Source organism: Oculina patagonica, chromosome 4 (genome assembly GCF_052425735.1).
Source record: "Oculina patagonica isolate OP01 chromosome 4, crgOcupat, whole genome shotgun sequence".
Classification (NCBI taxonomy): domain Eukaryota; kingdom Metazoa; phylum Cnidaria; class Anthozoa; order Scleractinia; family Oculinidae; genus Oculina; species Oculina patagonica.
Window position 1 is genome coordinate 18,262,769 of NC_135761.1, and position 21,682 is coordinate 18,284,450.

Here is a 21,682-nt window from a genome sequence, read left to right on the forward strand (position 1 = left end):
AAGGATGCTTAAAGCCGAAGAATTCAAGCTTTATTCTTGCTAACATTGATGATATGTAATTTTTTGGCATGTTGTTTTTCTTTTTTTCCTTCCCTTCACGCTTTGTTTTGCATATTTATATTCATCTCGCACGTGCGAAAAGAATTGTCGCATTCTGATTGGTTTTTCGTTTGTAAACTTAAGAGTAACCCATGAACCCTGCTTGGGTTTAACTATAGTTAGTCTGTATTGTTTTGGATCAGCGAGGCGTAAATTTTTTAACTAGTTAGGGTGAACAGAGAAGCGGTCACATTACCGAAATAGCTAACTATAGTTAACGCCATCTAAACTATAGTTAGCAGTCTAGATGTGACCGCAGCCAATGTAATACAGAGCATTAAGCGAAAAAAAGTTTGTAAATTAAACGAGAATTGTAATTTAGCTTCAAAAACCTTTTTTTATGTCAATCTAAATTCACAAAGGAGTTGCCAAGGCGAATTCCTGGCAGCTTCAAGTAAGCAACGGGAAAATAAACGCGCGTATGATGCTTAACGCGCAACTTTTCCAAAAGGCATCGTAAAAATTGGAGAAAATATGTCCTCGTCTTCATTGCGTAGGCCGAGGCAGCGAAACTACTGAGCGCGTCTCTGACTGGTGTTCCATTTGTGTAGCAACACGCTTGGCGATCACGAGTCTCAAAGGCATGGTGAGGCGAAGACCGTGACTCAAGGAGAAAGACCAATGTAGCTCTTCATCTATAACAGATAGAAAATTAGATGGTAAGCGACTTCAGAATGTCACTTAAAGGGGTATTATCACGAGAAGTCTTCTTATTTTTTTGTGTAAACTACTTAAAGTATGAAGCTGCACTCAAAAGAATAGTCTTTGAACAACAACAAAAAGCATAAATTCATTCTCCAAAATGTGAAAAAATGGTGATCATTGGTTTTTAAGTGATTTTTTCCAAGTAACACTGTCAAACTTGAAAACGTCCGTCCAACTTTTTCACGTTTTATACCACTTCTTTCCTATCCGTTCGTAGCCAAAGCACTTTTTAACAATTTTCATGACTGGTATAGTGTGTTTCAGCAAGGTCAGGCCACTATTTGTGGATTTCCAATTAATACCAACACTTTTATTGCATTTTCAAGTAGCACTAAATCCTAGTGACACTGCCCCTTTAATCTCTTTGTCCCGTATGACAATTCAGTTTTTCTATCGCTGGAATAAGCGGCTGTGTTGACGGAAATACACTCCAGAAGTTTCAAACACTTACTAGCCAATCACAAGGTTGCATCAAGTTGCCCGGGGACCTCCATGTTAAAGCGATGTGGATGCTTTCCGTCTCTTTATACTGGAATGTACATTACTGATTTTGGTATCATTTAGGACAGAACACAAATGTTTTTTATCCATCATGGTATCTTTTAGGATTGTGGGCGAAAAAGTAATCAGGCAACAAACCTTTTGGTCTGTCTGTTTTAGAATAGAATCCTTCAAGCTTGAGCCACCCCCAATTTGCTCTCTTTAAGGGGCCACCCCATAACGGGCTTTATGCAAATTTTCCGACGAGCATCCCCTTTAACATGGCAATTCTAGCCCCCACCCCCCCCCCGTCAGCTCCCGTCGGGTACCATATACCGTACAATTCCCTTCTCACCTTGAGGCACGTAAATTTTCCTGTAAGGCATTCCACCGACGATTGACATGATTCGCTTCTTTGAACTGCCTCTTTTAACCGGACTGGGAGGTTTCGGTTCTTCCGGCGGTTTAGAGATCTGTTCTGCTGAGAACCTGAAGCAATAAAAGTGTTTAGCGCAATTACAAATTATTAATAGAGCGGTTATCACTTGATTGTCGAAAGTAATTCGCATTTTCTTTCGTTTTACATTACTACGCCTAGTGATTGGTTTAAAAAAAACATCCGTCACACTCTCAACCATTCATAAGTAAAATCAAAACCAATCGCAGCTCGTGCGCTCGCACTCATTTTCCCGCGCTTCCTGTCGGCTACATGTACTTGTTTCGAGTTTTGATTGGTTCACGGAATTTTCTCATCCCTCTGTGATTGGCCAGACTGATTACTTTGGTTTTGGTTTTACGACGCTCAATCGAATATTGTTATAGCAGTTTAAGATAGTAATGAAGAGAATTAATGACGCAAAAATTGAGCTCAGTGCTAAGGATTTTTTTTTAAAAAATCGTTCTATTTGCTCATGTATTGGCATAAAAAACTTGTGAAAATTCGATGTCACGAAATTTCTCTGCAATTATAATAATACGAACGTATCGTTGAACTGCAAAAAACAACCCAAAGCTAACAATGAATGTATAAATAGTTAAGCATGTGAAAGCTAGGAAAGACTTACTTTTTCCAGAAAAACATAAGAGGAGTGAAGACTGATAAAGCGGCCTCGTGAAACAAGCCTCTTTCTACAAACCCAGTTGAAACCAAACCTACAATGTTCTCTGCCAAATCATTTGGAGTGTTGATCTACAAGAAAATTTGAAAATCAAATTAATTGTCTTAATTGTTGGATACCTTATTTTTTATATATATGTAGAGTTATGGCGATAACTGCATCGAAAAACGAACAAATAATAATTATCGTTCTCCATTTGTATAGCTGCTACTTATTCTTCTGACAAGATGAGCGCTCAAAGTGTTTTGGTCTTTACTAATAAATTGAATCTGCGATCAAATTTTTTCGCCCTCTCATTGAGCCACGTTCCCATAAAAAAATCACACGTTAAAGATTATTTTAGCACTGTGCAAAATAACACCTTCTGACTTTCGTTCACTGGGGCTAAGAAAAAAAACTATTTACACGCTACTGTAAAACAAACCTGTACTCTAGGAGGGACGTCTGAATCTATATAACACTTGACAATTGTCTTAGCCTTGTCCATAAGTAATTGTTCATCTTCCAGCGTGTAGTTTCCAAGCCTCGCGCACTCGGTGGCGTAGTCAGCTTGGTCTTTGAAGCGTTCCACTTCCATCCAGAACTCCAAGTCACTGATCAGCCGGTCAGTGTTCACGAACTGGCTATTGATCATGCGCCGTGTGGGATTCACAGCATGGCGCTTTATATCTGTGTAAGGAGAGATTAATAGCGGAGCTCTACAGCGGCTCGCAGGGCCGCAGAGCAGAGCCCCATACGCATGAAAGAAGGAACACTATCGAAATGAGTTTTCATGGTCAACATGGATAGCGACATGGTTCGCGGGCGCGTCCGTATGGCGTACGGAGTTGCGCAACATGGCCGCCATAGTTTGATGGTAGAAATAGTGAAGCAAGAAGGCCGTATAAAGGCGGCCTGTAAAATTTAAAGAGGTTTGAAAAGAAAAACAAGAAGCAATGAAACAAAATGTGGCTGAAAATTACGTGTAGAAAGTAATCGACCGCCAAAAAGTGGACATTGAGAGCCATAATCGATCGATGACTTTCGTGTCTATCTGTAAAGCCAGCATCGTACATGAAGGAGCATTCGAAAGCTAAATCGGGTTGATATAATAAATAAACAAACCATTTTATTGCTACGGGGTAAAAAAAAAAAAAAAAAAGGAAAAAAGAAAAAAAAAACTTGACCCTCTCCGGATCCGCAGACTGGCACCCTACCGATTGAGCTAATCCGACAGACTCTGCAATGCACGTTTAATATATCCTATATCAATGCAATAGATATTGTGGAGTCTACTAAACTGCTGCGAAACTATAACAGGATCGCGTAACTATTTTCTATTGCTAGAAAGCAGATAATTTACTGTACTCTAAAGTAATTTTTCGTGCCATGAGTAATGATTTTGCCCCGCTTTAAGATTGTTATTTTTGTCGTACTGCTGACATTCAGTATAACCGTGAGCTATTTAAATTTGTGTCGCACCTATAAACCGCCATAAACATTAGTACTTTGGCCGCTTATTCACTAGAATGAAAACATTGTAAGCTCCAGTGAAAATTAAATAAATGGGGAGCTCCGCTTTTAGGCTTGCCTAAATCTATATATTAAGAGAATGTTTAGGGAGCGGGGTTGGCGCAGTGGTGAGAACACAGAGTTAGGGGCATTGATGCGTTCTCAAGTGACTGTGTTATTTCTCAGCACTCACTTAGTTCCACAGTTGCCTTGGACTCCTTTTTCAGGAACTGTTTAAAATCTCGTAGAGAGTCAGGATTATGAATCCCTCGCTGGAAGCACATGATATTGTGAGCGAACATGACCCACAAACCTCTCTGAGATGAAGAAACACAAGAAAAAACAAACAAAAACAAATAAACGGTTAGACAATTGAAAGAAAACCAACATTAAAACGATTAAAATTCTTTTCTATTATCCAATTATGAAAGTGAATTATTTAAAACGGTTAACTCCTGACTGGCTACGGTTAACTCCTGACTAGCTATGAATTGATTTGTAACTTGTCAGTTTATTTGAAACCATCCAGGCTGTCTTCTAAAGATCTTTTCATGAAAATGTACCTCATCCATGGCTGCTCATAAGGTATAGCTTAAGCTTAATGATAACATAAACCTCGCTTGTTCACACTCAGTAGGATTTCGTTCACACTAGCACCGAACCATGTCTAAACGAAACACACGTTTCTTCTAGATATATTTGTAATTGCACTGTCCACATTTGGCTCCATATTTTGTATGATTTTACGACACTCGAATAAAAAAAGGCTCTCTCTTTTAGCTTTTTCTCTCCACCCCCCCCCTTTTCTCTTCCTCAAAGGAGCGGAAGTAAAAGAGTTCAAGTGTCATCCGAGCTCACCGTTTTCCCATGAGCAGCCATCTTATATACGCCTGCTAGCGTGTTCCTCATGGCGTACTTTGTAAAGTTTTCTCGTTCAGTTTCATCATCAGGAAATGTGTCCACGTAATCAGAATACCTGCATGAAAAAAAAATCTCATCGCAAAAACACTTATCTTTGGAAAGAATTTCGGGTATGATGACAAGATATTGATAAAAAAACATGATTCGCGGCTTCTGATTGGACGTATCATTTTTCTCACACGTGTAAAAAGCGATACCCCCCATTTGATTGGTTTACATCAGTTTACGAACGAAAATTACTTTGCGGCTTCTCAGTGGGTAAATCTCAGTACGTTTATAATAAACACGTTTACATATCATACGCCACAAACAAACAAACAAACAAACAACACTCCCAATTCGGCGCAAAAATATGCACGGATATTTGTCCGTGGACTTAATCTGTTCCAAGAAACGCTTTTTTGGTTTGCACTCGAAGAAACTGTGAGCTTCAGGAACAAATAATGCCCAAGGACAAACATTTTTTAATATTTTTCACATGTTTGAAAACAAAAGGATGCTACTGGTTTTATTATCCTTTAAATGATTTCTCGCAAGCCCGCAAAGTTCCGGAGATCTCGGTTAGGGACTGGTCAAAAAGTACAGGGGGGGGGGGGGGGTGGGCCGGAGCAGAAAGGGGGTGGGCCATCAGTTTTTGAGCCCTCGAAAAGGGGTGGGTTATGAAATTTTGATCTACACATAGGGGGTGGGTCATCTTTTTTATACACTAACTTTAAACTGTTATAGTTCCAAGAAAAGCTGTATTCATCAGTATATAAAATTGATAAATTTTTCCGTGTGAGCATTTTTTAATAACTTTTTAGCGGTTTCAGAAGGCCCAAATATAAAAATTTCCCAGGGGAGCATGCCCCCTGACCCCCCTAGATGGTTTGTGATCATAACATCAGGCTTGCCTGTCTCTTTTCAACCTGCATAGATTCACGCTGGGCTTTAAGCCTTTTAATACCAGTAAAATCAAACACTTTGCAAATATGAATGATGGACAGTGGTTGTAGTTTCTGTTATCAATTTCTGTGTAAAAATATGAACTCTTCAATAGTTGTTTATGAAATAATATAACAAACTGTTTCAGGTTTCGCATGTTTGTGTCTAAATTTTCCCATGGACTTCACACAGAAATATGTGGAAAACTTACAACAGACTAGTATAAGAAGTGATAAATTCATTCTTCTTTGCTGTGTTAAGAAACGGGTAAAGACGTACATGGAACAGCAGTGTCCATCAGGGAAAATCAGGGTGTTATATGTAGGGAATTGCACTTAAAAAACTTATGCCAAATCAAAAACCTCCAACCCTTAACGGATAATAAAGAAAAGATTGGTTCCTTAGCAAAGGGGGTGGGTCATGTAAATTTTAACCCCCTACCAGGGGTGGGTCAATCAGTTTTGAGCCAGGAGGAAGGGGTGGGTCACAACTTTTCGAACCATCACTTTTCCAATTGCTCCGACCCACCCCCCCTGGTACTTATTGACCAGTCCCTTAACCTTTCAAACGTTATTTCAAATATCTTGGTTAAGCTGGCTGTCAAACGCAAGAGTAATTATAGAACAAAGAGAAGTCCGTACCAGTTTTCCTCCATGGAGCGTGCCACGCAGGCCTGGGCAGAGACAAGCAGTGGAGGGGTCGTCTTCTCTAGAAGCGGGATATCTTTGATGATGTCAGCTTTACAGTTTAGGTATTCAACTAGAAACCAAAACACGTGATCATGCTTCAATGTTATTCATTCAGTGGATCTTTGCCTTACGAACACCCCGTTTATACGACGACCTCGTTCTTTCGGTCACTCTTTTGACCTGAACCAAAACTAAAACAATTTCTTTTCAATGTCTGATGAGATCCAGATAAATGGCACATGACATTAAAGCAACAATTTAAGGCCTTTTAAGCCCAACCGGCTCGTAGCTCCTGCGCTTAGCCCCCGTTTCTGTAGCAAGAAGCGGCTGAGAGTATTACTACTACCCCTAGATGGCATGCTAGTCCATCGCAGGTTACTCCCCAGGGCTCGAACCCGGACCGCTCGATCAGGAGTCTAGCGCGCTCAACAGAGAAAGCAAATAGAAACTAAATTAAATTGTGTTCAGTTACAATAAAATGCACCAGTTGTGTTCACTAAGCAGCAAACAGGAAACGAAAGGGATGTCAAATTAAACTATACCTGTCATGACGTCATTTAACAGTACTTCTATTATGATTTGAACCAGCCCCGAGTTTTTATGGACCGCCATTGGCCGCGTTATCTCTAGTTGTCTATTAATGCCATATAATTGAACTATTTTTCTAGTAATGAAATGAGTTCGTGGGTTGATTTTGTTGTTGGTTCTCGTCCTTGCTCCGAGGGTTTTTCTTCGGGTTCTCCGGTTTTCCTGCCGCCACAAAAACCAACACTCCAAATTCCATTTCGATCTTCGATGCACGTACACGTCTCAACGAGTACGTAGCTCTTTGGTGTTATGTGGGTAAATAAATTACATTTACAATAAAAAAAATTACAAAGAAATAAAAAAAATCAAACACTATAGGCACGCAATGCGTGCAGAGAATAGACATATATTCTATGAAAGGCAAACAGATTTTTGAGTTTAAAATACTTGTTTTCGATGAAACCTCTACCATCATCAGTTTGAAATGGAATACTGCTAGTTGGTGCGATTTTAGATATTACCGTACCCAAATTCGCAAGTAGCCAATCAGAAGCGCGATCTACTGTCCTGATATCCTACGATATCAAGTCACTGACCTGATATGCCCCATATCACGGTCACTTTGAAGTAAAGTAGTGTTACTGTACGATGAATTAAGGAGGAGGTTTTACCAATAAAAACAGAACTTTGTAATTTAAATTTAGCGGTGTTTAGCGGTCGTAAAAAGAGAAAAACTTTCCCGCCAAAACTAAACTTGAGTGCGCTTGCCAATTGCGCGATGTTTGCCGACGAGTAAAAAATGAAAATGAAAAAATGGAGTCGGAATTTCCAAATTTTTCGCTTAATTTTGATTTTGAAAATTTAGAGAATGAAACTCTAAACAAACAAGTGGAAAAAAGGCAGAAGAAGAACTTGGTAAAAGTGTTGAAGTCCAAGTCAACATATTTTGCAGTACGTTTTTTGCAAGCATGGCTTCAACAGAGCGATAAATATAACCGGACTTTTGGCTGAATTTGGGTACGGTAAATACCTAATCGTACCTTTTTGGTACGCTTCGACTGCATATCAGGCTCGTTTGGTCTCGCCTTGGGTATTTTGGCGAGACGCAGTCGAGCCAAAATACGAACCATGGCTCGACCAAACTCGCCTGATATGCCGCCGAAGCGTACCAAAAAGGTACGATTAGGTATAAATATTACTAACGGCATTCAAGCGAAACCTACACTATATTGTAAGAGAGTAAACACTAACCGGCTGGTGACGGAATGTTAATGAAATATTTTTTAGTGATAATCATTGCCCTAGCTTGCCGGGCTTTGGGGTCCTTGCAGTTAGCCTTCATGTTTTCAACCGCCTGCCAGAACAGCAAGGGGGCTTCACAGTTCTTCTCGGATAAGAAACGTTTAAACCACAGCAGCTGAAGGGTATCGTGCAGGACATCGTTAAAGCATCTGAAAGAAGAAACACGAGAAGGTAAAATTAATCAGCGAAGTCTTAGGTCTGCGCCATGTTGAATTTCGCGAGACTAAAGTTGGTGGCAAACGTGGACACAATGTTGCGGACATAAATGTTTTCCTGTTTGACCGAGTGCGCAACATTAATTGTTGCGGATACAAAATTTGTGTCCGAGACACAAAATGTTCTGATTTCTTTCAGAAACATTTTGTGTCCACAACAAATGATTCCCCGTTTGCTGGTCTAAGAAAACATCATGAACAACAATGTGTCCACGTTTGCCACGGCCTTAAGCTCACACGGCATTCATGGGAACCAGGACTGTAATTAGTAATAAGATAGTATTAAGGTTTTGTATTTTTAATAGTAATGAATTCCTGATGTTGTTACCGTGTTAAAAGAAGTGTCAAATAGATACATAAATAAAAAAATAAGGACGAACTGTTCAAAAATAATGATGATGTTGATAATGATGATGATAATGATGATGATGATGATAAGAAAGTTCAGTGAGAAAGCCATGAACGAGTTGACAATCAAAACCCTTACAGGTGCTGTTGCTGGCTCACCTTGGTTTTGGAGGTCGGATTTTTGTTCCAACAATCGCCTTATTCTTTTCTGAACTCTCGTCATCCCGTCTAGTCACGTGACCGTAGAAGTGAGAGGCTCGTCTCCCGCGCCCACCATAGTCCACGTGTTCTTTCTCTCTCAAGCTTGGAATTTTAATAGTTTCTTCTAGCGCCTCACGTTCGTCTTTATCCTCAGCGTCTTGACCGAGAGAAAATCCTGAAAACAGAGAATAGTATATAATACACTTAACAACTGTTCCCGAGGGAAACGGTTAATGCTGTTTCCCGAGAATCTCAATGTTTCCAGAGGCAAAGCCGAGGGAATGATTGAGAAACGAGGCAAACAAAATTAACTGGTTTCCAGAGGGATCAGTTATTTAATAAGTGTTTTGTTATAAAGCACAACGAACACTTAGAAAAATGGCGCTCGTCGGACAACATGGATGGATATTGCAATGTTACCCGCTCGGATACTTTTGGCGGGAAAAGGTTTTATTGTTAGATGTCATGTGACCTTGAATTAGCTAATAAGAGCGCGCGCTGTTGGGGAACATTTTCTAACCATATAACAAAATTCTTTTTACTTTCTAGAAAACGCATCCTAAGGTTTGACTACGGAGCACGTTATGATGGCATTGTTTCGATGCCAGACCCGGAAGCACAAAAAATTGAGGAGTTCAGGCTTCTTCTAAAAGCTCAGTGAGACAATAAACTAGGCTGCATACTATTGTTTAAGTAGCGCTGTTCCCGGATGTTTTCTTGAAACAGTTTTTTAATGAATGACACTGGCGAACTTCAACTAAATTAAGGAAATAGTTCCTTTTTCAAGACTTAAAAATTACAAAGAATTGCAACCTAAACCCCACAAACACATTAATGTGAACTTCGCGTTTTCTGGGTTATGTATATTTTGATTCATTTCCATTCAGGGGCGTAGCGAAGGGGCCCCTGGGGTGCCTGTGAACCCCCCCCCCTCTTTGTGGGATATTGATGTGGAAAAAATATACAAACATCGGCGAAAACGCGCAAATCTTAAGGTCAATCATGGCATCAATGAATTAAATCTTTTTTTACCAGAGCTACATACTCAATTTATGGAGCTATTTTGCAGGCTTGTCCCTCTCCCATTCTCACTGCTCAGGGGTTTGTTTCAAGCTTGTCGCCGTCTGGCTGTTTGACATGTAACGTCCGGTAGTTCATACACAAAATAGTTATTTTCAGAAGTGTGATTTTGCATTTGTTAATCAAAGATAGATTTAACTTGTATTGGCCAAAAATTATTTAAATTAAATGTTAAATAGTTAAGAAAACCATCTTTCATATCCGTTGGAGTCTGTTTTGAATCTACTTTACTAAAACGGACTTATGGTATGAGCATTTTTTAATGCCATAAATACCTTCCCGTTAAATCAATTACGGCCCAGAGAACGCAGGAAATGGCACTTTTGAGAGTCCAATTTGAAAAATTTCCCGGGGAGCATACCCCCCCCCCGACCCCCTAGCAATTCATGCCTACGGAACTCATGTTTGCGCCTTTCCGCTCACGTCCTACAGTTACATTTAAATACTGTTCCTAAAAATGTAATCGAAAATCCCGATTCTGACTGCTCATACAAAAAATTCACTTCTAGCAAAACACGACGTGGAATCGATGTCGATGTTACAATCTGTTATATACCCTGGGTGTAACATAGTGGGTGTGACCCCCCTTGGAAAAATCCTAGCTACGTCCTGCCATCGTTACACATTCTCACGTCCGAACGTACTGTTCTGCAGAAAAACAACTTGCCGTTATTGGCTTCCTTTGATTCAGATATTTTTTGAACCTCAAGCTAAAATCGACAACAGTGCCCCCTAAATATTGAACAGAAAATCGCTGTTGTCTCTAACCGGACATGCTGAGTCCAATAGCCAGTCTAAACGCCTGCCATGTGTTAACGATATCGCTTGTCTTTCGAGTTTCTTTAGTTGTCTTTTCGATATCCTCCATTTTGTTCTTGACCTTCTTCCGAATTCCCTGTTGAAAGAATAAAGCAAAAGTGAGCAAAACAAAAAAAAGCCCTTACGACTTTCGAGCCATTTTGTCGTACCGAGGAAGAAGCGCCAGATCACAGTTATTACTAATTATGGCCTGGCTCATTTTTCGCCACTTTTTGCGTTCACGCCTTAATCAACCAACGAAAGTGTGTAATCGGCTCTCGCCCGATTTCCTGCCTTTTTTTTGGCAAGCGTCACAAAATTCGCAACATACGGCACAGCTGTTTCAACTTCTGCGACTTCTATCACATCCGCCGAAAACTAGATTTCCTTATTAACAGAAACAAAGTTTCGACCACGCGTTTTGTACTGGCTATTTTCATTTATTAATTTAAAGAAAATATAAAATTTCCCTTTTTGGGTTTCAGTCTTGAAAGAGGAATTTGGATCCATCTTGACTAAAAGAGCAATGATTGATAGAATGTCGTGAGACCGAATCCAAAGTAATCGATCTGTCCAATCAAAATGGACACAAACAATCCAGCAAACCAATCAAAACGCAAAGCAAAACGTTTAAACGATAGCACGGGAAAACGTGCGTGAACGAGTCACGATTGGTTTGGGGTTTTACAGTTCTGGTTGGTTGAGAAAGTGGCGCGAGTGTTTAAAACCATCAACTAAGCATAGCAATGCAAAACCGGCAAAGCAAACGCGAATTACTTTCGACACTCAAGTGAAAATCGATCTAAATGGACAAAATATGAATGTATACATGTAATTTATAAAAGAATAGCGGACCGATGGTGTAGTGAAGATCCACCCCCATCGTTGCTCGTTTTTGGCAATTTCTAATTTACTTTTAGTTGCCTTACCACACTGTCAACAAAATGTTCCTCGTCAGAACAAACAAATTCAGACCATGGTGAGGCGACTGCCTGCCAAAAGAGTAAGCAAAGAAAAAAAAGTAGTTTATTGTTGGTTTTCTCCACAATTATTTTTTACTGCCTCTGATGAGAATGCTTAAAAACCGTGAACATTTCTGAGAATGTTATACTGTATGAAGTTTAAGGCCAATGAACCAATGAAATTTTTTAGAGAAAGGGGAATGTGAATGCAGTGTCTTGTATTCGGAAAAGAATTTATATGAAGTTCATACCTCTGTCAGCTTTAACAAAATTGAAAAAGCAATCCACGGTACGCAAAAATATGGCGACTGGTACATTTACCCATAATTGTTAGTGCACGAAAATACCTAAAATCACTTATAAAAACGCACATAAAAGTTCTAAAAACTTCAAATTTAGCATACGCAATGTTGTGAGTATAGGAACAAATTTCCAAAAAAAATATGTCTTTCTATGTTTCTATTGGCCGTGTTAGGTTCGCAAGGTATTGAAATTGTGGTAAAATGTACAACCCGCCATCTTTTTTCTCATGGGGGATTGCCTTTAAATTTAGGGTGCCAAATTTTAACATTGCAGCAGAGGTTTTTGTTCGTATATTGTTTTCTTTCTATTCTTTCAGGATCACCATTTCTACGCTTGTTGTTTTTTTATCAGCCCAAAGGTTTTACGCACACCGCGAGGATAATCAATTCAAAAACATTGAAGGAAATTAATCACGACAATACACAGGTTGTAGAAAACTACTATATAAGCTACTTATTCAAGATCAGGCCTGCACGGTATTCCGTACTCGAGTTTTGCATCAAAATGTTTCACCCAAATTTAAAGAGCACAGTAGGGAAACGCCATATTGGACCGCAACTGCTTGGGCTCCAACATGGCGGCCGGAAATCAACAAAACATCTGGCATTACATTATGCTACAAAAAGCGGTACATTTTCACCATCATGAACAAGTGAACGTTCAGATAAACACTACTCGCAAAATCTCAACTATTCAGATTGTTAAAAATCACAAGATGAAGACAGCCTTCTGGCGGCCATCTTTGATCTCGTGTGTCGTGAAACTCCAAAATTGCAAAATGCTCTATCTTATAGACGGCTAATGCTTTCGAGATAAAAACCTTCAACAAGATATATATTAAGGACGCCTAAATTAACCAGTAAAGGGTAAATAACGCAGATTTCTCTCGATTCATCGCCATCTCCTATGCTTGTCTTTGTTGACGTTATTAGCATAATAAACCAAGACATAACACAAGTTGTAAATCAGCTATCTTCAACCATTTACCTGTACGGCCGCTTTTGCCACGGAAGATAACAAATGCTCTCCACGCTCTTGGGGAAGAAGCCGCATCAAATCAGTCCTAGCCTGCGGGCTCATGGGCATTTCTCGCGGAGAGTCTGGGGCGATGTAGGTGGCAATAAGCGTCTTGGCTGAGTGATATTTGCTGTAGCTACCAAAATTCTCTGGAGGTGAAAGATACCGCTGGGCATCTTCCCAGAATTGAAGGCTCCTAAGCGCCATGTTTTCCTGTGTTTTCTCCAAGAATTCACGGAGAGGACCGCCGGCCAGTTTATCCGCAGTCACCGCTACGACTGCTGATAAAGTCATTTCACTTGATAGGTGTAGGTCTGCATGAACGAAAGGATAAACAAGAATGCAGTGGAACCCCGCTTTACGGACACCCGCTTTATACGGACACCCGGCCGGTATTACGGACAGTTTCGTTGTTCCCGACGAAAACCGCATACATTTTTTCTTAAATTTACCCGCTTAATACGGACACCCGTTAATACGGACAACGGACACTTTTTTGTCCCGAGTGACAAACTGTTATACATTGTTAACCCCGCGCAACAGACACTGATTATCTGTACACTGGCAGTTTTCATTGTCGTGATTATTTGCTAACTTGAGACATTGGACCCTGGTCAAATAACGACAGAATCTGACGAGTTAAAACGATTTTATTACAAAGAGTGGCTTAATAGCGTGACTTGCAAAGGTTTTGTCGAATCTTCCTTCCGCCTCGGTTGTGTCACAAGCTTATATCTTCGTATAAATTTTTTTTTTTTATTTTTTTTTTTTTTTTTTTTTTTTTTTTTTTTTTTTTTTTTTTTTTTTTTTTTTTTTTTTTTTTTTTTTTTTTTTTTTTTTTTTTTTTTTTTTTTTTTTTTTTTTTTTTTTTTTTTTTTTTTTTTTTTTTTTTTTTTTTTTTTTTTTTTTTTTTTTTTTTTTTTTTTTTTTTTTTTTTTTTATAAAAAATTTTTTTTTTTTTTTTCCCCCCTTATCTCTCTTTTCCCCCCCCTTTTATTCCCCCCCCTTTCTTTTTTTTTTTGCCTTTTCACAACATGTATTTTCTCTCCTCTTGCGTTTGCTATATGGGTAGGACCCCGGAGGGAAGGTCGTGTACTGAGATATCTGACTGTTACCTTGCTAACCAAATTAGGTCTTAGAGGTATCGCTTATGATCAACACCAATTTATAAAGCAGAGTGTCTGGAAAGTTTGAGCAATCACAAACCTTAGCTAACTACTTGAGAAAAATCAATCGTAAATCACATTTTTTTTGTTCAAGGATGATAATTATCATTGTGAAACGATTTTAACTTTAACCCTTTCAGTGCTAATTTTCTCAAAAACGCGTTTTTTACCGTTTAACTGAATTTTGGGTGCTACGATCCTGAATTTTCCTTAACTTTGCTTAAAACGCACTTTTCATCAATAGTGCGTTTTCTTGATGAAGATTCCATGAAAAAATGTACAAAATTGTACTTTGGTGCATGCGCACAAGGCAAAGCTTGAACTTTTTTTCTTGCTCCTTTTCCTTCCGTTTTTCTCGGCCTTGTTATTCCCACTCCTTTCTACTCTTTCACATTCTTCCTTTAGGCCAAAAAAGTTTTGATAAAATCATTGGTTAACCCTGAAAAGAGGAGCTGGATGAATTACACGTGTTTTGGCCTGTTTAAGCACTGAATTTGCACCAAAAACTGATTGGGTTTTTCTCGATTAGCTCTGTCAGGATACAACCGATACGCAAAATGAATAGTGCTGTGAAGAGGTCAAACCAGCCTCCACGCAGTCGTTCTTAGAGGCCATCGCGTTAGAAGGAGTGTAGCGCGATCGTTCTTGGTCAAACCTAGCTCTATCAGTTGTTTATCATCAAAATCTACTGACGTTTAAATTGATGACGTCACAAGTGGTTCATTGACTGCTCCTCCAAATGTCGACAAAAATGTCGACTTCTGCACTAAAGCAGTTTTAACTGCTTTAGTGCAGAAGTCTGAAGTGTCAGCCCTCTCGGCCTAACCCGGCTGACATTTCACACTACTTCGACTCTGCGTCCTTATTTGATTCTAAAGTAACTTCAAACAGGGTGAATTTCACAGTGACACCTTGGAAATTCCCAGGGGGTGATCTCAAGCAATAAGGTAATAGTCACTCACCGGTGTCACTCACGGGGAGGATAAACTGTTCCCCGTGGGAAGAATCCCTGGGATATACAGAGCGGGGTTCACTAACAACCGACGTTATTTCGTGTCCAATGTCTTCAAGCGGGATCACACGGGAGGCGGACGCTCGTCGCAAGGCCATAATGACGGTCGGCGGAGGTGATGCTATTAAGAGAAACGAGAAAAATATATGTCTTTTAATTGACCATGTCAATCGAAGTAACGAATTTTGGTTTAGGGCGGAATTGCCGTTTCCGCGAGTTCACTGAGCCCACGGTTTTCATTACCGACGTTGCTAAGAAACATGACGTATTCTTATTACGTCACGATGACGTAGCAATTTTCGAAGTACTCTTTAGAGCGTGCGCTATTTTCTGATTGGGTAATAAAAATCAGAACTGGTCATGTGATTCAACAAAGATTTGCTGAAAAAGGCGCTTGTTCCTTCACTGAAGTTCCAGGGACTCTTGCTTTAAAGGGACTATGTCACGGGGATTTCGCAGATTTTTGGTCTAACATGTTCTGAAAGTAGTAGCAGGAAACTTAACCCTAAATAAACATTGTCTTTGAACATGTAAAGGAATATATAACCTTAATTTGCTGATAGAAATCAAGCTACGGCTATAAATATCGATATTTCGAAGACGCGCAGTAACAAATTGAAAACGTTTGCCTAGCTTTTTCAAATTGCAATCCGTTTCCATCCGAGCCATCCGCAGCCAAAGATGCTCGTTGATAGTTTCAGTGCTCTAATATAGCAATTTGTAATAGAAATGGACTTTATTTTTAGGTTTCCTGCGACAGAAATATAAATTTTGGCTGTTCAAAAATCTGGTTAAATCCGTGACACAAGTACCTGTTAATCACGTGCTTCTACTAACCTCATTTAGGACACTTTTCATCGACCCACCTGACGAGGAGCTCTTTGACGAGGGACTTCCTGGTGAAGATCCATTAAGCTCCTCTTCTTGTTCTTCCCTAATACTGCTCTGTTCTGACGCTAATGCCTCGTACAGGGTCCTCAGTTTCCTGGGAGCTGATGACGGGATTTGTGCGTATGGAGGATCGAGCCTGGGAAGATTGACGGCTTTCTTGGCTTCTGATGAGTCAACTTCCTCTGATTGATCCGTTTCATTAAAACAAAAATATAAACTGTCGTTAATAGATAAAGTGGCATAATTGATGTCGGTGGCGTAAACCCTTATTTAAGGGTCTGTTTATATGGAGACGAGTTGTCCCTGGTAGGAGGGTCATTCTTCCATACCGAGTCACCCGGGGCTGCGAACCATTTATATGGAAAACTACACTGATAGCTCGGGGGTCAGGGTGACCCTGAGTGAAGGGAAACTGGCTTTACAGGTAGAATGACCCCGAGGGAAAGCCAAGTTTTTTTCCATGTAAGGTCATGTTAACACTTTGGCTAATACGAATTGCCTACCGGGGAATGACAATGACAACATTCCTCATATAAACGCTTGGTTGAGATGACTCGGGGGAAAGGGTAACCTTCTTTACCAAGGACAACTTATCTTCATTTAAACACCGGTCCTCAGCTATGGAAGTCTGTAGATATCTTCCTCCCCAAAGATGTGGTTTTTGAATCTTTTTGGTACGAAAATGGGTCATAAATTTACCTAAATTTGCCATTCTGGTCTAATAACAGGTATGATATTTTGGGAATAACGGCTGCGTGGAAGACTAGAGATTCCAAGGACCATTGTAAGCGTTTACTTAATGCATCTGACCAAACACAACGCAGTGAGCGAGATCAAAATTTATACCACGCGTTAAAAACTGGACGCGTAGCTCAAATAAAGCTTGATCTGATTTTGCACCTGTCAGAATGGCCGAAACAAAATCAAACTCGTTCCTAGTGCTAAAAGGAGCAATGTCACGTTACTGATATTAAGTCATTTTTCTGATTCCTTTCAAAATGAAAAAAACTTAAAAATGACAAAGAAAAACAACAAAGGAGTAATAAAAGGCGAAAATAACCAAGAATGGTCTCGACTGATAAAGATTAAGACAAATTTTGAACGATAAATTTGAAAAACTTTGTCGATATTTACAAAATGTGTTGTCCGTGACGTAGGCTACAACCAGGCTATGCGAAAATTTCAAAAACCAAAGAGCTTAGGCTCAAAATCAAAGCGCGGACAGATTTTCAGCTGTCGCTTGCCTGACAAGCGACTGCTGAAAAGCGTCTGCGGTTGCAGGCTACCAATCACGAAAACTTGACTCAGTTACTATCATCTCGACTTGTCACGCAATCTTCCTCTGTTGAGGTAGAAATATTGCCTGACGATCCAAAAAAATGTGCGCGTAGAAGCGAGGTTAAATCGTACCCTTTTCCTGTTTAGTTGTCTGCTTGTCTGTGAAAGTCATGTCAAAGGTCGGCATCGCGGGCAGTGATTGAGACCGCTCTTTGAGTGTAGAGATAAGACGACTTCTTGGTGCGTGAGAAAACGAGCTACTGTACATCGGTTCCTCGCTTTCCTCCGACCAGTCGGAATAAAAATCTTCTTCTTCGCACTCGGATATAGCGTTCAAGGCAGCGCCCTCTTGCTCCGGAGGGACTGGGCTCGATGGTGGCGCAAAGGTTTCGCCCTCGCCTCTTATCTAGCACAAGAAAGAACGAATGGTATTAAAAATTTGTAACTAGTAGTAACAGTTAGTGGACCCTCGTGTAGCAGCTCTCGCAATATTTCATATGAATGGCTCGCTGCCATTCGAGAGAACAACAGAAAAAACACCAGGAACAATGCCTGTAGGCCCAAAGACAATAGCAACTGCTACACTAGAGGACCAGTAGAATTACAAGCTGCTACACTACTGAATTCAGGGTGTCATCGGGTGTGGCAATATTTAAATCAGTAATCAAGACTTGGGGCGCTTTCCATTTGTCAGAATTGGCCGGCCAGACCAGTATATTCCAGAACAGAATTCCATTGTCAGTCAGATTTGCCTTTTCAAATCAGTCAACATTTACATACTATACGTTGTTATGGTAGATTTGTGGAAAAATCTCGTGGAAAAGGTCCATTTCAAATTCGAAACCACCGGACCGGCCGGCCAGTTCTGACAAATGGAAAGCGCCCTAAGTAGTGTAGGGTACAATTTAACGAGCAACGTAAAAAAAAAAAAAAAATTGGGCACTATTAATGCCCTAATTAGGTCCAGTTATCAATTAATCGTAAGAACAATATTCGAGGTTAGGAGCCCTGTAAGTATCTTTTTGAGTGAAAAGGCATTGGCCGTATTCATACTAGAGACGGCCGGACAAATCGTCTAGACAAAAAAATCGTCTGAGACGGACATTTTGTCTTAGTATGAAAACGGGACGGACACGATTTTGGACGTACAAGTCGTCTGAATCGCCAGGCTGCTAAGTTACTCCAAGATGGCAGCAGCCAGTTCTCATTGTTTGGACTACTTCAGACAAGGATTTCATAGGGTTTGTATTATCTTTGGAAGCTGAAATGTTGGTGACTTACATATATTTGTTCTCGTTGGCTTGAACCAAAAAAGTGCCATTTTAGAATGAACCTCCCCTTTTAATTTAAGCTTGGAGGTCAAAGTGATATTTACAGCAGTTCCCAGTACTTACCCCGCCTAACTGCCGAAGTTCCAGCGGCATATCCTTGGGCGGCTCAACCTTGGGTTCACTTCCAGTCTGACTGTCGATTCCTTGCCAGAACCACATCTTCCATTCTTCGAGTTTTTGCGCGAGGATTTCCTCGTCCGTCAGGCTTTCCGTGGACGATACGCACTGAGCTTCCATAAAATCATCAATCTCTTGCTCAGAACTGGTTCTGGAAACTGGAATGTCCTGATTGTCGACCTCTGGAACCGGTGAAAAATGTCTAGGCTCCGCGTTCAACTCCGCATGAACGCCTCGTTTTTCGGCGATGAGGCTTAAAATAATTTTTTTATGTTGTATGTATTTAGGCACCCAGTAACAACTCAAACGCTCCAAAGCCATTTTCTGTCCGGGAATAAAAACGTTTTCCGAGAATATCGAGGAGTCAGAGAGGTACATTCGTTTTGTAATACTCTTTGGGAACTTGAAGGAAGATGTTCGGCCCAGCTGGGAGGTACCGCCGCATAAGCTCGCCCATTTTATAATCTCAGGTAGTTCCCTGGGAGATCCGCTCCGTAAGTATTTGGCTTGAATTTCTCGGAAGGCGAATCTCCTGTGCTCTTTCTTTGTTACCCGACGGTATCGCTCGGCATCTATCCAGAACAATAAGATTTTGTGCCCCGCAGTGCCGCGTAGGAAAATTAGAAATTTGTGCATGTCCTCGACTGTGCCTAGAAAGGTCCTGGCTTCATCACAGTCCACCGATGTACCTAAAATTCAATTAAATGAATTATGCAGTACCTGGATTTAACAGAACGGTTGTAGAATCAAAATCTGCGATGTATCTCTTAATGTGTGTGCAGCCAGGGGGACGTTTCTTGTCTCAACTTAGCGGAAGACGTGGAACGGAGGTAGCACTCTGTCAGCAATGGCGTTGTACGGCTTTTAGTGAGGAGAGGTGATATTTCATTCTTGGGGTGGAAGTGAAATGAAGTGACTAGGAGTATTTCTACTCCCCCCCTTAAATGAGATGCTAGTATATCGCAGGGTTACCCCAGCAGTAAATTTGCCGGTACCCATTTATACACGTCGATGGAGAGGGAACTACGAGAGTAAAGTGTCTTGCCCATGAACACAACGCAGTGCCCCGACCAGGGCTGGAACCTGGACCGCTCGTTTCGGAGTACAGCCCACTAACCATTAGGCCACCGCGACTCACTGGCACTTTCTAAGTTAGTGTTTCTTCGATTCGAATGGCATTTGAAGGTATAGTAATTTTGACGCAGCCGCTATGAATTGCTGGTGTAAGTAAGTTAATTGTTAGCATTGGCTTACCTGAAGTGTCAGTAGCATTGTGAAGCTGAACACATAAAGTATACTCGAGGAACAGATCTGTTTTCCAAAAGAACCGCATCCTCTCTGTCCTCACCCATGTTTTTACGCGGTTATGCGGTACATGCTATAAATGAAAAGAAGAGAAAAATGCAACCACTAAAAGATTGGGTACAACATGTCATCCGAGGTGGAAGAAGTGGAGGCGGGGGTACAAGCATCCGCATGGTTCACTTTTATTGTTCGATCTTATTTCGCGTCTCCAAACCATACCCTGGGACAAGCGTCTTTTTTGGTAATCATTCTTTGGAACATTTCTTGAGTTTCAGATTCAGTACCTGATCCAGTTAGAAAATATAGTGCAATCAAGTGACCTGGAGGCACCCCGAAAATTGTCACGCAAGTCACGCGACGAGGATCCGTCATATTTCTTACCAAATTCGGCCTCAGCCAGTTTTTCAGTGTAGACTAAAACAAGCTAAAACAGAGTCTGATTAGTAGTTGAGGTGTTGTTACACCAGGCAATTATTCATAAAATTATTTTGCAACGCAACCTTTTGCATTTTTCCGGCAACAACTGAAAAGATTGGCCATGGGGCAATTTTTGAATAGGTTTACAAGCCAAATAAAATAAAGTCCAGCGTTACTTACATAACATGTTCGTGGTGGAGGAGGGTCAATATTAAAATTATCTTCTGCTCGATTGTAGCATAACCTCTTGCCAAAGACCTGTTAGGAGGGAAACAAGATCATATTTCAACACAAAAACTTGCAGTTGTCGACAAAGCACAGCAAAAGTGGCACGAACTAAATGACAATTGTTTTTTTGTTTTAAAGTAGTTTTCAAAAAGAGTCGCGAAGCCAAAACTAAAGCAATCACAGTTAACGTGACCGGAGCCGAGCAAGGGAAAACAGGCTCGACCAAGTCGCAACTGGTTGTGGTTTTTGCATCTGATTGGTTGAGCCTGCTAAATAAAAAAAAGTAAAGGAAAATCAAAGCAATATTTAGTCCGAATACTTTCGAGTCCAAATTGAGAACGTTGCGCATGTTGCTTTAGCAACCAATAACAGAACTGAGTGAACGAAAAACCACTATAAAACAGTACGATCGTATAATATTCTTGTAAAACTCTCTGTAGGGCATGTGTTATAGTTATAGCAATGTATAGTATCTTAGCTCCGCAAATTCTGTTGCACATACCGGAAGTGAGAGAAACGTGTTAAAGTAGTCCACAAACGTTGAATCGCTCAGAAGCTTATCAAAAACCTCTTCACTTGGAATTCCTGCCCATGAAAAACAAAAGGAATCTTATTAGTTTGAATATTTAACGTTAAACAACAAAAAAGAAAAGGAGACAAAGGACAAACTCTTACCGCTGAGAGCATCCAAGTCTATTGAATTCTCGTCCATATTTTGTTACCGTCTCAGCGTTCTTTTCAAGTTTCCTTCATTCA

General features: G+C 40.3%; 1 protein-coding gene across 1 annotated transcript; it reads right to left on the reverse strand.

Moving 5' to 3' along the window:
* Positions 1–422: 422 nt before the first annotated feature.
* LOC144651649 (uncharacterized) lies at positions 423–21,682 on the reverse strand. The gene is made up of 20 exons (XM_078511595.1): positions 21,602–21,682; positions 21,429–21,511; positions 20,879–20,956; positions 20,231–20,354; positions 18,923–19,665; positions 17,661–17,934; positions 16,226–16,432; positions 15,310–15,480; positions 13,152–13,495; positions 11,829–11,891; positions 10,870–10,996; positions 8,980–9,196; positions 8,207–8,406; positions 6,380–6,497; positions 4,752–4,869; positions 4,087–4,210; positions 2,827–3,071; positions 2,349–2,473; positions 1,640–1,773; positions 423–734 (listed from the first exon to the last, which is right to left on the reverse strand). Exons 1-20 carry the CDS (start codon positions 21,636–21,638, stop codon positions 586–588), a joined length of 3,681 nt encoding a protein of 1,226 aa, XP_078367721.1. The 5' UTR covers positions 21,639–21,682; the 3' UTR covers positions 423–585.

Excerpts from the sequence above, each read along its gene's own strand:
- LOC144651649 (XM_078511595.1), bottom strand. The coding sequence starts at position 21,638 with ATGGACGAGAATTCAATAGACTTGGATGCTCTCAGCG. Across the intron at positions 11,892-13,151 it reads TGGCAAAAGCGGCCGTACAG|GCAGTCGCCTCACCATGGTC; the intron begins GTAAATGGTTGA and ends CTCTTTTGGCAG. Across the intron at positions 8,407-8,979 it reads ATCCGACCTCCAAAACCAAG|ATGCTTTAACGATGTCCTGC; the intron begins GTGAGCCAGCAA and ends TTCTTCTTTCAG.